This window comes from Ptychodera flava, assembly GCF_041260155.1.
Source record: "Ptychodera flava strain L36383 chromosome 3 unlocalized genomic scaffold, AS_Pfla_20210202 Scaffold_25__1_contigs__length_14229661_pilon, whole genome shotgun sequence".
Taxonomy (NCBI): Eukaryota; Metazoa; Hemichordata; class Enteropneusta; family Ptychoderidae; genus Ptychodera; species Ptychodera flava.
Genome location: NW_027248279.1, coordinates 6,968,074 through 6,986,272, shown reverse-complemented (window position 1 = coordinate 6,986,272; position 18,199 = coordinate 6,968,074). Strand labels below are relative to the sequence as shown.

Sequence of the window (18,199 nt, the reverse complement as noted above, 5' to 3'; positions counted from 1 at the left end):
GATTTCGATTTCATTTATCTGAGTGGTTCAACTCCACTGTGTAGTATTTCATGCAACTGGGCCTGTCCATTTCCACTTTTTTATTTGACAACTAATTCAAAAAATAAACTCACTATAACGGTAAAAGCTAAACCACTTGTGATGTCTCTATTGGGCTCAAACCACATATCATCCACATTCTAATGAAATAAGAGCCAATGTACATTCATAGTACACAATTCCTCACAGACACTATCTATCATCTACATTCTCAAAAGTCTGAGTGAATATACTTAGTGACTAATATTCCCGTAGCGTTGACAATTTCCATACGCACATCATCCTGTCAGTGGCAGAAATAATGAAAGAAAATTTCATGAATATTCTCACTTGGGAATTCACCAGGTCAACATCTTTCTTGTTTTTGCTGTTGCCAGGATTATGAGTCAGTCTTTGTATAACCTTATATTCCTTACATCCATTCAAATTTGATATGATTTTTTACATCCATTCAAATTTGATATGATTTTTTTACATCCATTCAAATTTGATATGATTTTTTACATCCATTCAAATTTGATATGATTTTTTACATCCATTCAAATTTGATATGATTTTACATCCATTCAAATTTGATATGATTTTTTTACATCCATTCAAATTTGATATGATTACATCCGTTCAAATTTGATATGATTTTTTACATCCATTCAAATACCCATTCAAATTTGATATGATTTTTTACATCCATTCAAATTTGATATGATTTTTTACATCCATTCAAATTTGATATGATTTTTTACATCCATTCAAATTTGATATGATTTTTTACATCCATTCAAATTTGATATTTTTTACATCCATTCAAATTTGATATGAGTTTTTACATCCATTCAAATTTGTCACTTCTGTGTATTTCATTCATAAATTTTTACATGTCTGCAGATTTGCCACTCAAGTAGTTTTCTTTCAACTTGGTTGTTGGAAGACATACTAGTATGCACAAACATACACTATTAACAGATTTGGCCACTGTACATAAAGATAAATCATAATCTTAAACTTTGATGTGGTTTCTAGCATTTTCGTAGTGATTAGGGTGGTATGCGCCTCGAAAGTGAAAAATTTATTTAATCTGTTGTTCAAACTTTCTTCAATGAAACTTTCAACCATTCTCTTATAAAATCAACAATAAAAATCAGGGATCACCGTGCAAAGTTGGAAGCAAGAGAAACAAATTACCGATATTTGAAATTCAAGATGTTGAAGATTTAAATGAGCCCCCCAAAAGTAGTAGATTAAAAAAAACTTGTAGAAATTAGAGAGTCCAAATATCTGTCCCTGAGGTGTGTTCTACATTAAAAGAGAGTGCTTTATTCATCCCCCAGATAATTTCAAAATGTCGAGCATTCAACATGTCAACTTGATCTGTGTAATTGAAATGCCTGTCTTTGTTTCCCAATGAATTTTACTCTAAAACTTGCATTGTTGTCAACTATACAATGAGTTGTCTTGGCATGGCTGACATTATATATTTTGATACATTGTAGGGGAAGAGAAATACAATATATTAGTTTTACAGAAAAAACTAATAAAGATCTCATTACATTAACAGCTATTGTCCCTTTCAGTAATCTGATAGCTGAATATCAATAACGTTATGGAGATAATAATTTTGATGAGTTTCCTGTATCACAGCAGTGCTGGTAAATACTTCTTATATGAGCCCAAACATGACACTTGTGATGATTTTTCCATGATGTTTATTTCAAGTTCTACTCCCAAAGGCATTTTGAAACATCCAATATTTAGCTTTTCAACTTAGCATCTATATATGAAAATGCACTGTTTACATTTGAATTCGAGTGCAGACCAGAATTCACTTGTCAACAATAACAATGCAGACCACGCATGTACAGGCTGAGTGGACAAGCTGGATACTGTGCATCTCAACATGCTTTACTGTGTTACTGGCTCTTTTAAATGAGAATTTCATTTCAATGATGGACATAAAGTTTTTTTGGGCAGTACAAATTTTAATATGTATATTAATCAAATTTTACTGCAGAAATAGAGGTATTTTAGATTACATTACCATGCCCTGCCCGTCACATTTTGATTGGTCGAGCTGAAATACGTGACTGACCACAAATACACAGTAATGGTTTGTTTACATGCCCGTGAATATGAATAATAAGATTAACAACTCAAAGTATCATAACTTTACAGCTCAAACATAAATCATAATCAATCACAAAATAAAATGGAGCATTTGTAGGTCAAGTTGAGATACTTTTTTCTGAAAGCATCTCCGGATTTGCCAATTTTTCACAGCGTGACAGTGCGTCGCATATTGCTCAGTTTCTGTGGCCCAGTTGTCATTCACTCCTGAAATTTTCAGAAATTTTGACGGTTTTCTTGGGTTCGCTGATAATATAATGGAAATAACAGACTCCGCTCTGACCATTAACGTTTATTTGTGGGTGCGGGCTCGAGGAAAGCCAAATTAACAGGCTCGGCAAGCCTCATCCGTTAATTTTGGGCTTTCCTCTCGCCCTTGCCCACAAATAAACGCTAATGGTCAGTGCGTGGCCCGTTATTTCTACAGTGAGATACTGTTGTTCTATTGACTTCATAGGGAATGATTTCTATTGACTTGATGGGATGCTGGGAATTGGCATTTCTACACACTTTCTGTATTTGTAGAATTTGCAGAATTCTGCAAAGACAGTTCTTAGAATGGCAACACACACGTTCATTTTACCGAAGCCAATTTCACCTTCCCCTTCTCCAACTGCATTAACAAGATTAGCTTTCCTCAAGGAATACTAATTAAATTCCGAGTTCTCACACACGCTATCACCAACGATGTAATTGTTCACTTTGGGATTTCTCACTGCAGAGTAATTATTTGCAAAACACAGAACCCCGGAGAATACACTTCTCTGACGATGCAGGCTACACAGCTTGCGTCTTGGGCAAACACTGAAGGGCAAGATAATTTTGTGTTGTTCCAAAGGCGGGTATTTAGAAGTTTTTGACAAACACAAATCATTTCTTTGCCGTCAGGGAAGGAACTCTCAAAGCAGTAACACTCCATGTCATCAGAAAACTAAGCGGAAAAGCAGGGAACAGTCAATGCTGACAGACACAATGAATGTTTTGGCTGCATTTTAACTTACCTCCAACAGTTTGCGGACAGTGAGTGATGGGCTGGGCTGTGTGGACACATCTTGCAGACTGCCTCTTTCATACTTGAACCTAGCAACAAACAAAAATTTGATGAAAATTCAGAACCCATGTTAGGAACAAATTTATCGAGATTTTCAACAATCCACCTATCCACTTTTGGGCAATATGCAATGTTTAAGTGTCTTTGTTACTTTTATATCATCCTATTTCCAGTGAAGTGTCTAGTATTCAGCATTATTTTTGTTCCTTTGCCTCATCTCCAACTGCTGCCATATGAAAGCGTTACTGAGGGAAAAAAAATAAGAAAAAAAGATAAAAGGAGTAACAAAATTCATGACCTACTTGAGCTGTTCGATGTCTCTGTAAATATCGATTCTAGATGTCATCTCCCGCAAACTGTAGGCAGACTGTCCAGCATTATCAGCCAATGATAGAACAACTTTTCCAGCTTTGTAATCTCGTAGAATATCCTGTCAACAAGTTATTATTCATAATAGATTATATCAGCAGTAATATTCGAGGAATTTAATGGTTTGGGTGTAAAGGTAAATGATTTGTCCCTTGACTGCTTTCACGTACCGAGGGTAGCATTTCTATTTTCTCTTGATATGACAGCTCTTATGTACAAAGGAAAACCTAGGTAATATCATCGGGAATTCCACCAAAGTCCGTCCCCAGGGGTAGGGGTGTCATGACAGCTCTTATGTACAAAGGAAAACCTAGGTAATATCATAGGGAATTCCACCAAAGTCCGTCCCCAGGGTAGGGGTGTCATGACAGCTCTTATGTACAAAGGAAATCTAGGTAATATTATAGGGAATTCCACCAAAGTCCGTCCCCTGGGGTAGGGGTGTCATGACAGCTCTTATGTACAAAGGAAAACCTAGGTAATATCATCGGGAATTCCACCAAAGTCCGTCCCCAGGGGTAGGGGTGTCTTGGTCTCAGGACAAAGCTCTTCTTACTATGGTTTATTTTATGTTAACCGTTAATTGACAATGATGTATTGCTAATAAAGATTTATACTACCAACCTTTCTTTGCAGCTTTGGTGTCTTTGTCTTATGTTAGCACTGGTTTTGTAACAATTTCTTTTTTCGTATTTGTCCTTTGACAATCTTAAGTGAAGTTTTGTCACTGTGTTGTGTCTATTATCTTACTAGTTTGATTGCCTAATTCGCCAAGGCAAGCAAGGGTAGTAATTTAGTCTATTATCTGATGAGTTTGAGTGCCTAATTAGCCAAAGTAAGCAAGGGTAAATTACTAATCTGTGGACGCTGTCACCAGATTATCACCGGATTAACTTTGACAAAGTCAACAACGAACACACCAGCAAGGTATAACTTGCTGGTGACAAAACTGCGCTAAAGTCAAGATTGTCAAAGGACAAATACGTCGCAAGGCGAAGGACGAAAAGAAATCGTCACAAAACCAGTGCTAAAATAAGACAGACACCAAAAGCTGCTAAGAAAGGTTGGTGGTATAAATCTTATACATATCATATTCAAACGTATTAAAATAAACCATAGCAATAAGAACCATGTGCTTAGACACCCCTAACCCATCCCTATTCGTGGGGCCCGGACGGATTTTATGTGCGATCCCCTATGGTAATATGTGCAGGGAACCCCTAGGTAAAATTGTTTGTGGTACAACCGTTACTTTTGGGGTATCATTCTCACGGTAGAATGTGCCTCAGGGACAGATATTCGGACTCTCAAATTCAAACAATTCTTTTCTGATCTACCACTTATGGGGGCTCATTTTAAAGTTCCTGGTGTAAGAAAAAATTTCAGTGTCTTAGTTTTTTGAAAATCCAAAATGTTATTTTCTCCATAGAGTTAACAGAGGGATGGTACCAAAATTTGCACGGTGACCCCGGATTTTTATTCTTGATTTTGAAAGAGAATCGTTAAAATATTCCATTAGGAAAGTTTGGCCAAAAGTTTAAGTCTTTCACTTTCAAGGCCTATAATACTTTATAGAGGAAGTTCACCAAGGGTGATTTTTACATATGTGCTGGCTTTTGGGTCATTTATTCCAGAAAATCTGTTTTCGCTTCATAGCTTGTGCAATTTTTTACAAAAATGGATAAAAATTGCGGCAGAAGTTGCATTCTAGGGCTTCATCAACTCAATGTATTTTGAATTATGGGGAAAAAAGCACCAAGCTTGGCGCTTTTATTATGTGATATGGCAGGGACCATCTTCTGTTGGGTATGGCATTGTCCACTCACTCACGTTCATGCCACGCTGTGTGTATTTACAAAACATAATCAATAGTTATGCAAATACAAACAGCTTGTTTTGAACATGAATGACAATGTCATACCCATCAGAAGATGGTCCCTGCCATATCAAGTGATGAAAGCACCAAGCTTGGTGCTTTTTTCCCATGATTCAAAATACATTGAGTTGATGAAGCCCTATAATGCAACTTCCGCTACTATTCTCATGATACTCTTTGTAAAAATCATGCACATTATATTGAGTGAAAATGGCTTTTCCAGAACAAGATACCCAAAAGCTAAAAATCAACCTTGGTGAACTTCCCCTTTAACAAAAAATGTCTTCTTCAAAGTATTTATGTATCACATCTACAACCAATAGCATTGGGTAAAATGTTCACACTTATAACATGTTAGTTTTCTGACATAAATCTATTTGGCTTCTGTTGAAAATTAAAAACTAAATAAAATAAATACAACAAGACGGTAACTGTGACATCTTTCAAATGCCTATGGTTACACAGTTGTGGTGTTCAATGATTTTTACTCATGGTTTTCACTGAGGTCTTTTTTTATTAATCACATCATTACAACTGTTGATCAAAACTGAAGTAAATAAAAACATAGGGTAATTTAATGGCAAAGAGTAGATTTAGGACCTTATGACATTTGACTGCATTTTTAGCCGTAAACAAATTTTGTGTACCATTTTCTGTCGCTTGTTATCACCTCGGTCAAAGATGGCAATTCCATGAAGGAAAAAAATTGGATGTGTGACCCTAAAGGAGCAATTAGCAGATTGCTATCATAAATTCAACAGTTGACTGTCAGATTCTGATGTCCCTAGTGGTTGTGGACACCATCAAGGGAAGACAGTTACACATGTTTTTTTTATTTCAAATGTTCCTACAAACTAAGTTGACTTCTTTGTAATTCTTGTCACGCAATAATATGAAAAAAATCGTTACTGTTCCTTAACATATCACAAATGTTAAATAGTATGAAGCCTTCTTTAAATTAACACATTTATTATCCACTCGGTGTTTCCTTCTCGCAAATTGTCACAAGCATCTTCATAACGTGATTCTTTTTCCAGCAAAAGTCTAGAAATGAATTATAGTTTTTCTTAATTTGGATAGGGATCATAGGGATGGCCTAGCAGCAGTTTTGGAAGTGCCACATTCAGAATTCTGGTTAACTGATTCATGTTCAGGGCCAAGTCTATCAAACTGGACACAAGTCGTAAATTTATGCACATGAATTTTCATAACATACTTGCTTCAAATTTAGCTGCCAAGCTGCTTAGTGAAAAGACAGATAGACCGACAGACAGACAGACAGACAGACAAACAGAGACAGAGACAAGGGGCAGGGGGTGCAGAGAGACAGAGACAGAATGAGACAGAGATGTATCACTAAGTTTCTTTCAAACAGTTAGGATAACTTTGTTTTATGCAATGATCCAATATGGTCATATCAATATGATAATATTGGTAGGGGATAAGGTGTATATGTCAGCTGTTTCAATAAATTCTTGAGGTAAAATGTGTCTTGAATAGAAGTTCTTACAGCCCCACTAGCTGTATCTTTTGTATAATTTTTATGATTTTCCTTTCAAACTATAACAAGTTTGTGAGAATGTACTCATTTACATGTGTGTTTAAACTTATTATTAGCTACTACCTGGGACTGTATATGCAATTTTGAACAAGATAAAGATTACACTGTTTGCCCAAACATTAAATCGCAGCCCCATGTGGAAAAGCAAAAACCGTGGATACTGTGCATATCTGCACTGAAATCTTCACATAAACTGCACAGAGTAGTCCAATGTAACGCATAGGGGTGAATGCTTTCAACTGTGACTTTATGATGTTCTGTTTCCCTTGTAGTATTTATAAAATTTGAATTTACTTGTCAAATGTTTCACAAAGGAATGGTTTCCTAATGCAGTAAAAGCCCATATCCCTTCAGACTGTAGACTTCAAAGAAAACCAGTAGATATTTTGAGTTCAACAAATTTCAAGAGTTACAGCTAGTGGGGCTTTAATAGAAAGGCTCAAAGTTTTGTTCAGCAAAGTTTAAGTCTTCTAAGATTTTATCAATACTTTTCTGATGTACCACTTAGTGGGGGTTTATTTTAAAATTCTTGGGGTATGAAAAATTGTCACTATCTTAGTTGTTTCAAAATTGAAAATTTTATTTTTTCTCTGCATAGACAACACAGTGATGGAGACCAATTTGGATTTCAACTATCAGTAAATGTTAGGCAGTTTGTTTCAAAGTACCAAACTTCGCATGGTGACCCTTGATTTTCATTCTCAGTTCAGTAAGAGAATGGTTGAGGAACGTCTGAGCAAAAGTTAAAGTTTTTCTATTTCAAGGCGCATCCTATCTTGTTTTCCTTATGTGAGAGGCCATCACATGGCACTGTTGATTACACTAAAACTACTAAATAAATAAATATATAAATAGTATACAAAGGAATGTGTGTTTAAGTATGTAATATTGGCAACAGATGATTTGACTAGTTGCTTCTGGTTTTTCATGAGCATTTCAAAATAATCTAAACAAAGTACTCATGAGCTTGGTATTAGCTCAACAACTTCATAGACATCAAAATCATGTAGATTAATTACTGATCATGAGAGTTGATTCTAACTCAGATATATCAAGGGAATAGTGCACTACTTCACTTCAATCAAAGTCCTTCAGGTTACAATGACTTACACGTGGACTGACACATGTATGGTTGTTTTTATTCCCTTAATACCATCCTGTAGTTACTGTCAGGTTTGCCTCAGTCTTCCTGTTTATTTTTATCGTGTGCATGGCTAGAAGAACTGTTCAATTTGGGTTTTCTTCTGCTTTGTTCATGGTGACGTGTCATTGCTGTAGCAAATCAGCAGCAAGTACGTCAACAAAGGTGGGCGAGAAACTTCCTTGAGCTCGAAACAACAAAACACAGGGGAGGCTCAAGGTCGTGTATTGCTACACCAAGATTTTTAATTGATCCACACTACTTCACTAAAAAATTTTATAAAAAGATATCATGAAAGTCAAAGTCATCAAAAGATCCCACATGGCTTCTGTCATTGACAATGGCTTTGATACTTTGACATATACTGAGTTCTGTTTTTTCCATCATTATATATTGACATCCTCATGAGGCAAACCTGGTCAATTAAAAATACATGAAAACATATCCGCTTCATTAAAATAGCTGTGAAACTTTGCTCTTTCCATCACGTATCACCTGACTATTATAATTTATAGTATGATGACAGGCTTGTGAAAACAGCAAAGATCCTAAAACTGATGACAAAAGCTCAACCCCTTGACTACTTTTACTGCAGGAAACTTCAAGCACCATAAAGAATAGACTCTCCACAGTCGCTGTGCCTTGTTTTGTGCGCACCGCGATGGGCCTGCATTCGAAGGCTGTGTGCAGCTGTGAGCACGCGCTGCCAGCCACAGCGACTGTCGGTTCTTGCAAGTATATGATATTCATAAGGGTAGTGATGTAAAAGAAACACCTATCTAACTGGCGGAGAGAATATATACTTGTAGCTGGTAGACTTATATACGCGGTATTGTTTTTATTTTTCATTTTTTATTTATTTGGCTATGGTACTTGTCATTTTTGTTTGATTAACGGATGCGTGGAGTTCTATAAAGTACCCGGATCAGGCAGAAATCCGACCGGTCGCTTGCAATAACGTCCAGACCCATGGGGTTCGCGTCGCGTTTCTGAAGGGCGCACGCGTGTTCCAACAGGGAAGAACGCGAATCGCAGGGTCTCTGCAAGACTCCATAAAGAATGTCATGAGTGCCAGAGAGTTCCAGCAAAGATTCTATAAATGTTCACCGTATGTTTGGAAGGGAATTTTTCAAGATTATTACTTGTAGTCAAGGCATTGATTAAAGATTAGACAGTTAACTTTAAAGTAGTACATGTCTCAGAATTAGAAGACTTAAACTTTGCTGAACAATACTTTTGAGTCATTCTCTTAAAGCCCCATTAGCTGTAACGCTTGAAATTTGTTGAACTCAAAATATCTTCCTACTCTCTTCTGCTTTTCTCTGAATTCTACCCTCTGAAGGGATATGGGCTTTTACTGCATTAGGAAACCATTCCTTTGTGAAACATTTCACGAGTAAATTCAAATTTTAACGGTCATTTTGATTTCCCCCCATTCTTAAAAATTGGTAATATTACAAAGGAAACAGAACATACAATGTCACAGTTTAAAACATTCAACCCTAGGCTATACACTACATTGGACTACTCTGTGCAGTTTATGTGAAGATTTCAGTGCAGATATGCACAGTATCCACGGTTTTTTGCTTTTCAGCACGGGGCTATGATTTAATGGCTGGACAAATATTTAATCTTGTTCAAAATTGCACATACAGTCCCAGGTAGTAGCTAATAATAAGTGTACACACACATGTAAATGAGTACATTCTCACAAACTTATTATAGTTTGAAAGGAAAATCACTAAAATGATGCTAAAAGATAAAGCTAGTGGGGCTTTAAGAACTTCAACATGAGCCTCCACAAGTGGTACGCCATAAAATGATTGTAAGAGTTTGCGGGTCTGGTGCATTCTACCGCAAGAACTCTTCCTAAACCTACCCAAGAGGGCGGAAAGTTAACTGCTACATTTCGTACCCAAATTATAAAGGAGGTTGAAGTATCACATGAATAATGACTCTGATACTTTGTAACAAAGCCACTACAACATTGAACATCTATTATTATTTTGTCATTTTGCTGAATTTTACTGTATTAAAATGCATAAAGACATTACCAGTGATGTTGTAAAACACTAACAAAGCAATAACTTTCATTTTTGATGTTGTGTATTTCAATTCTTGAATGGAATGACATGTTACAGCAGACAACAAAATGATTGAGGAAGCAAAATTGGCAAGTCCCTATCAATATCCCTTGCAAGTGTTCCTATCTCCCTCAGAAAAGAGCAAGGAATTTTGACTGGTGGTCTACAATGTGTAGACTGCCGTTTTCCGACTGTGTTACCTCCCTCTACTTCCAAGCTAGGCAGTGCTGTTCAACTTGGAGAGTAATATACAGAGCAATGTCCGCATGGAATTTTACAAACTATACTTCTATAATTGCTATGCAGGATATAAATCAATGAATGACACACATTATATTACCATGCCCTGTCCGTCGCATTTTAATTGGTCGAGCTGAACCAGGTGACAAACCACAAATACGCAATAATGGTTTGTTTATGTGCCCGTGAATATGAATAATATCGTAAACATCATAACTTTTCAGCTAAAACGTAAATTGTAATTTGCACAAAGATCATAATCAATCACAAAATAAAATGGAATACTTGTGGGCCAAGTTTAGACACTTTTGAAAAAATCTCCGGATTTGCAAAATTTTTACAGTGCTCACACAACTCACTGACAGGTTCAGGGGCCCCGTTATCGTTTGCACGGGAAATTTTCATACATTTTGATGTTTTTTTGGGGTTCGTTGATAACATAATTGAAATAACAGACTCTGTGCTGACCATTAACTTTCATTTATGGGCGCAGGCGAGAGGAAAGCCAAATTACCAGGCTCGGCAAGCCTCGCCCGTTAATTTTTGGCTTTCCTCTTGCCCTTGACCATAAATGGTCAGCGCATCAGCCCGTTTTTTCTATGGTATGACTACTATAATCATTCATTCTTGTAAGCAAAAGATGCATGACTGTGCTGTGGTCAACTTTTATAAGAATAGTTTCCTCCACAGAGCAAGGGAAGTGGAAAATCAATATCAGATAACACAGTCACCAAGCAGCAGTCTACACATTGTAAACTACCAGTCTCAGTTCCTTCTTGTTTTTTAAGGAGACAGCAACGTTGCACAAGATATTGATATGATATGACTGTTTATTTCACCAAAGTTAAATACATTAATGTTGAAATCTGACTCAAATAGTGAATTTAGCAAGTTCTAACTCTGGTGAGGACCATAGAAAATAGGTATACATACCTAGTCGAGTCTATGGTCCGTAATGAATATTTAGACCTATCTTATTGCGAGATACAACGAAGAATGACAGACATCACTTCTATTAACAAATGTTAACAACAAATGCGGATAAATATACATATTGCTGAGAAGTTAAAACTCTTTCTCAGTATGCCATGTAGGCATAAATAATCAGATCTATAGAAAATAATGAAAAATACATCGTATAGCACAGACAAATGCACAGCGAGAAAAATAAAATAAGAATATGGATGGAAAATAGAAAACATTACTCTGCCAGGAGATATCTTTTCAGATGTTTTTTAAACTAATGTCTATTAGTAATATGTTTTATGGCTGAAGGAAGGGAATTCCAATGCCGAGTTGCTGCATATTTAAAGTTGTGATGGTTGACTGTGAGCTTTACTTTGGGAACTGGTAAATTTCCACTGGTACTTGAGCGAGTTGAGATAAATGCGGAACAGGACGAGGTAAATAGTGGTAAAGACTATGTGCATAGTGGCCTGTATTAAGATCATATAGGAACAAGCAGGACTGTTGTTTGCAAAGTGCATGGATGTCAAGGATACCAAATTTGGCGAACAGGGGAGCTGAGGGGGCATCAAAAGCAGAAAAAGAAATTAACCTTACAAGTTTCTTTTGAATAAGGAGAAGCGGTTTAAGGGTGGACCGATAAGCATTCCCCCAAATTTCGAGAGAGTACATAAGGTGGGGCAAGATGAGACTATTATATAATAAAAGAAGAGCAGTTTTAGGAACATAGTGGCGTATACGCGAAATGATACCAACAATGGGACTAATCTTACGTCGTATTCTCTCAATGTGAGCTTTCCATGTTAATGAAGGGTCAATCGATACCCCCAAGTAAGTTGTTAAGGACACACCGTTTATAGTCGCACTACCAACAACTAATGATCCGTGAACATGTATCTGCTTCTGCTGAGTTTTAATAATCATGTAATTAGTTTTCTCAAGACTAATAGTGAGCTTATTTGCTCGACACCATATACACACCTTGTTAAAATGGACATTTAAATCATCTAAGTCAACAGTTGGGGTATCAATGGATCTGAAGAGGTTAGTGTCGTCTGCAAAAAGACGAAAGCTGAAAGCATCAGTTGAGGAAGTAATATCATTGATGTAAAGGAGGAAAAGGATAGGTCCAAATATAGAACCTTGAGGCACACCACATTTCAACTCCATTGGGGATGACGAGTTCCCATCTATATCAACCAGTTGTTGCCGATTTTCAAGATAGCTTTCGAACCAATTGAGGGCACGTCCTCTGATACCATAGTGAGAAAGTTTATGAAGGAGAATGTTATGATCAATCGTGTCGAAAGCCTTACGTAAGTCAATAAAAATACCAAATGTAATATAACCTTCGTCCATTTTGTCAGAGAGATCAGATACAAGATCGGCAAGAGCCAGTGTGGTGCTGTAATGTTTCCGAAAACCATATTGAGTACTAATAAGGATGTTGAATTTATCCAGAAAGTACAACAGCTGGTTTTTAACTACAAATATTAATTGGCACTTATCACTTTTGCCATTTCACACATTTTGTCCTCCCCTGTAAGCTGGTTTAAAGGCTTCTGGTAGGTAATCCAACTGATAATTTTACACAATAATTTTAGTTGTGTAATTTATTCCTTGTGTTTGCTTGTCTATTGATATTGTCGCACCTGAAAAGTATGGGCATGTTATCGTTGAAAGTGAGAATTGCAAGGCTAAATTTGCACATGTACAGGCACCAATACTCGCTTTCAAACTTCATTGCAATTTCTTTGGAGCTGGGAACAAAACTTTTGGCAATGGGAAATTCTGATTTGATGGGTGAATGTTGATCTCATCTGTTAGCATATTATGAAATTAAAGTGGGTCTGACCGTCCTTGCCATTAACGACTTCAGATCATTTCAGAGCGTGCAGAATCACTGCATATTACAGAAGACCATATCATCCCTAAGGGGCTAATTATGTATGGACACAGCTTGTGAGGATTCTAAAAATAGTCTATTTTGAGAAGAAATGGAATTAAGGATTTCTCTGTCATATTAATTTCCACACCGTTTAGACTTCTCAAACAACACTGCTTTCTCAGAGTTTCTCTTACAAGAGGGGAATGGCCCCTTTACTGATAATTTGAGGGGGGAAGGATTAGGTCCTGATTGAGAAGGACCATATTTAATTAAAGCTGCGAGCTGCATTGGTGGGGCCCAAGCGGTTGCCACGGTATAAGTACTTACACTGATGATACTATATGCAAAATCTGAACTTGAATGGTCTTTTGGTTCTTGTAAAGAATAATTTTTAATATCATATCATGGTTATTATAGGTTTTCTGTAGAATCTAATGGCTGTAAAACCATCTGACCAATTGAAATGTTTTTCACAAACTTGAAAGTACTCACATTAAGGATGATACAAATGAAATTTCAAATGAGATGTACATTGGCACTAGAGAAGATTGTTAAGGGGGGTGTCACCCTGTTTTTGACTTTGATAATGAAGGCAGTCACCATATTTTTGAAATGTCCAAGGGGGGATAGGGGGTGTCAATGTGTTTTTGAATTTCAACACGAGCTCATACTTGCCTAAAATACATTGTACCAGCCACAATTTCATCACTCAGTTGCATTTTTCGGCACCCTTTTGGTGCGGGCGTGAAACTTTCATATATTATCACATGAACTGGCCCGTATCTCCACCTGTGTGACGTAAACCAGCACAGATAAGAAATCCATATTACCCCTGTTGTACGTCATCAACCGGAACTTTTTTCCTGCATGGTACCGTTCACACCTGCACGTCGAGCTCGAGACGCGACGAACACAGACCGATTTGTCGTGATCTATGCCATGCTCTCATGACAATTTTACAAAAAGGTGACCCGACAAATGCGCACGTGGAAACATAGACGGCATGTCCAACGAACTTTCGAGTCGCAAAAACTATAGCTATTACCGAGAATCGAATGGGGATACCGTTGATCGTTTTTTAATGGCTCAATAACGTCGCGTCGCGGCTAGGCTCCAGTCGAGTCGTAAAGGCAAGGCTCAATGTGGAAGTCGTACCTGTATAGTACCTGGCGATCCCGGTTGGCAATAAACCTGAAATCTACACCTCAACGTAGGTTCAACTGAATAAATGAGTACAGTATAATCTTCGGGAAAGCGACATAGGAGGCAAAAGCATAAAGTCATTCGACTAACAACGATAAATTTCCTTCATCACACTAAAAATTCCGTAATGTAGCTCGGAATCAAACCCTCAGCGTAAGGCTGTAGCGAAGATAACTCTTCAGTGCAGCGCCGTGGAATCCGATGTATTTCGAGAGTTGACTCAGACAACACACACATCAGAACGGAGTTTCCCTCAAGTAATAAAATTAGGATGTATCTACGGGCGAGATATGTGTCACTGCAAACATCAAAGTCCGTCAGACGAAAACATTGACGACCGAGATCGGGATCCGAGTTGACACCGGCGGAGACCGGTGATGGCAGCGTTGCGGCCACACACAAACAAACATGCGATGTGGCCTACTATTTGTGTCATCGAATTGAATCTTTCGCGCTCGCCAAAGTCGAAAACTTGTGTGATTTTTTCAAAAGCCACAGCATCTCTAAGAATGAGAATTACTGTTTCGATCGTGTCGTTGCATTTTATTTTATAAATCTATTCGTAAATATTCTAAATACTATGGCTATCCGTCGCTAGCGTGGTGAAAGCCATGTCCGCCGTTAGACGACTTGCCTGGTATCGACAGCGCGAGACAATGATTGAGACCTTCACGTGACCGAATCCGTATGTCTGATTGGTAGAAATACCGTTCCATGTATCAAAATTTGAACTTAATGGGATTTATGAATGAAAGTATCCGCTGGGTGACGGGCCGTTTTACCCGTTAAATGAAAGTGATCCGCGTAAATAAAAGACAAATCACGACGAAATTCACGCAATTTGTTACAATAATTTTGATTCCTCTACGTCAAAAGAAAAATAAGAAGACTGTTCATGTGATAAATATATAATCCCATGGTATTTTTCTCTGTTTGACGTCATCGTATACGAGTGTTTTTCACGGAGCCGTACAACTTCGAGCCGAAGGCGAGATAGACATATATATATCAGAGATGAGACATGTGGATGTTTAATATTTTTCGGTACGCTGTTCAGGTGCGGAACATTAATATATCAGATATATGTGTAAGAGATATCTTGATGTTTGCAAACTGAAAGTCTGTTTTTCAAAGTGTACTAATCATTATGAAATCTGCAGTTCATATGAAAAGCATGACAAATTCCTGATTCTTTTCTGGTTTCTCAATGACAATTCAGTATTGGAAAGCAACATGCTGTGATATTTCACAATACATTGGATACAGTGACATACTTTACAAAGAGAAAAATGACAAGATATTTTTCATCCTCATTGATGCAACTAATATCCTTTCTGTCACAGATTTTCAAGGCGTTTTTATGAGTAAAATGATAGTCGACAAAAGGCAGTTTTTGTCATTACTAGCTGTGCTTTTATGGTTTCAATGTTAAAAGAGAAGGTCTTCTCAGACACTGTGCATATCAGATTCGGTTACAACCTATAAAATGGCCCGATATTGTTTCTCAGGAGATGTAATTGGATGACTGGCAAGTCTAATTACCGAATGAAGTTTTGATTTACTGCTTTTCTCTCTTTGACATTTGTGATTAACATCCTTTTATGTACAACAGTTCTGGACATCTGGTTACGCATAGAAAGTGTGGAATACATTCACAAGTCATTTAAAATACTGTATTCAAACTTTAAAATTGACGCTTTGAGGTTCCTATCTTAAAACTGACATGACAACAATTTCACCAAAACACAGAATGACTGAACGTTTAAAATATACTCAAAAAAAAAAAAAAAAAAAAAAAAAAATATATATATATATATATATATATATATATATATATATATATATATATTATATATATATATATATATATATTATATTTTCCTTCTGTGTTACCTTTGTCAGTGTGTGTGGGGTGTGCACCCTCTTTTCAAAAATTGGAATGGGGTCAGCCATTTTTTGACAGCTACAAAAAATAGTACTGAGAAAGTGAAGAAACTCTAAATTATATGAAAATTGGGGTTGCAAATTTTATTTCATAAAATGAACTTAAATGGACAAAGTCGGCCATTTTTCATGAATTTTGTTTGATGCGAGATACTACTAATATTGTTTGACATGTTGAATAAATGGGTGACCATGCATATATTCAACCCCGATTTTTGACATGATCAATGAACCATCGCGAAAATAAATTAATAGTCATGACCATTTATTCATTTTTGTGGTGGTTTCATTTAATTTATCTAAAATCAGGGTCAAATATATATGCATGGTCACCCATTCATCCATTATCTTTCAACATAAGTAATATCTCGCATCAAACAAAATTCATGAAAAATTGCCGACTTTGTCCTTTTAACTAACTTTATTACACGCACGCTGCTATTTTGACTTTCATTAAATCTGTTTGATGCATGTCGATAACGGTAAAATAGTTTGAGAATGCCCTGCATGTAACTAAATGTCATATTGCATTAACTGTGAAGAGGCATGTAATAAAAATATTATTGCCTGACTACATGGGTTTACGTGCCTTCACAGCAGGAGACAATTTGCCCTCCTGGCTTTGAGCAAATTGTCACCTGCTCTCGGGCACAGAAACCCATGTATTCAAGTTATCATATACAGAATTACCACTAATCATGTCAAAGAGTGTGCTTGTTTGTTTGACTCTCACCTCAACTTTAGTCCACAGATGCTGTCTTTTCTTGTGCCTAATTGAAGAAAAGATATTAGTCAGTGTCACCTAATTTGCCATACACACATACTAACATAACTGTACACTGGCAGTGTAATTGTTTCTTTAAGATGGTTTATCCAAAAGACTCTTTTCTTAGGGGCAACATTTTATACCTTAAAGGGGAAATTTACCCTGAAAATTAATTTTGGAATATTAAACTGATATGGTCATTGAAAGGCTTTCGAGTCGATTTTATTCACTTTCACTCACTGGCTAACGAACAGCGGTGTACTAAAATACCGGAAATGACGTCGTAAACTTGGTCATTGAAGCAGTCGACGTGTGCAACTGTATAGTTTATAGAATGGCTACAGAATATAGTGGCCAGGCACTCGGTGTCGATGTTTAAGTCGAGCAGAAATAAAGTTTTCTGCGAATTCAACTTTGAGAAGGGCTGCTTTTAGCGAAAGTTGCAAGTCCAACTACTGAACTACAAGCCAAAAAGAAAACTGCCCAGGGCATATCCAGCCCCAAGTGCTTTGCTTGTACATATGGGACTGTGCGTACGCTCAGGCACTAAAAACGGAACGCTGTAGATAGGACCGCCGGCTCTAGACTAATCATGGCTACATCAGGGTGTTCTGTATCACATTAAAAATGCTTGCACTTTTAGAATTAATGTCGATCTCTATAGAGCATTGGCATTACTTCGGTGTCGGCATGATTTCACAGTGATTGGGTTGACAATGACAGGCATGATTGATCGCCGAGAAATATTTGAACTTCGTCATCGGAGCTAGAATAGTCACTTTCCGAACTCGAGTCGCTGTAACTTTCTGACGATGTCAGTCTGGATCATCGATTGCTCGTTCAGGTTTGAAGTTATTACCGATTATTTTGGCCATTTATAATATGATTTTCAGTCGAGCGCTGAGGTTTGCATACCACGTACGCTTACTCCACTTGGCGTAGAAGAGCTT

The 18,199-nt window shown here is 37.0% G+C and overlaps 1 protein-coding gene across 1 annotated transcript in view; it reads right to left on the bottom strand.

Moving 5' to 3' along the window:
• LOC139125324 (HAUS augmin-like complex subunit 5) overlaps positions 1-18,199 on the bottom strand; it is a 106,804-nt gene that overhangs the window by 72,968 nt on the left and 15,637 nt on the right. Inside the window, exons 8-10 of the mRNA XM_070691423.1 lie at positions 17,217-17,253; positions 3,514-3,641; positions 3,162-3,240 (exon numbers count right to left, since the gene is read on the bottom strand). Coding sequence (XP_070547524.1) covers positions 3,162-3,240; positions 3,514-3,641; positions 17,217-17,253 — 244 coding nt within the window. The remainder of the gene's footprint in view (positions 1-3,161; positions 3,241-3,513; positions 3,642-17,216; positions 17,254-18,199) is intronic.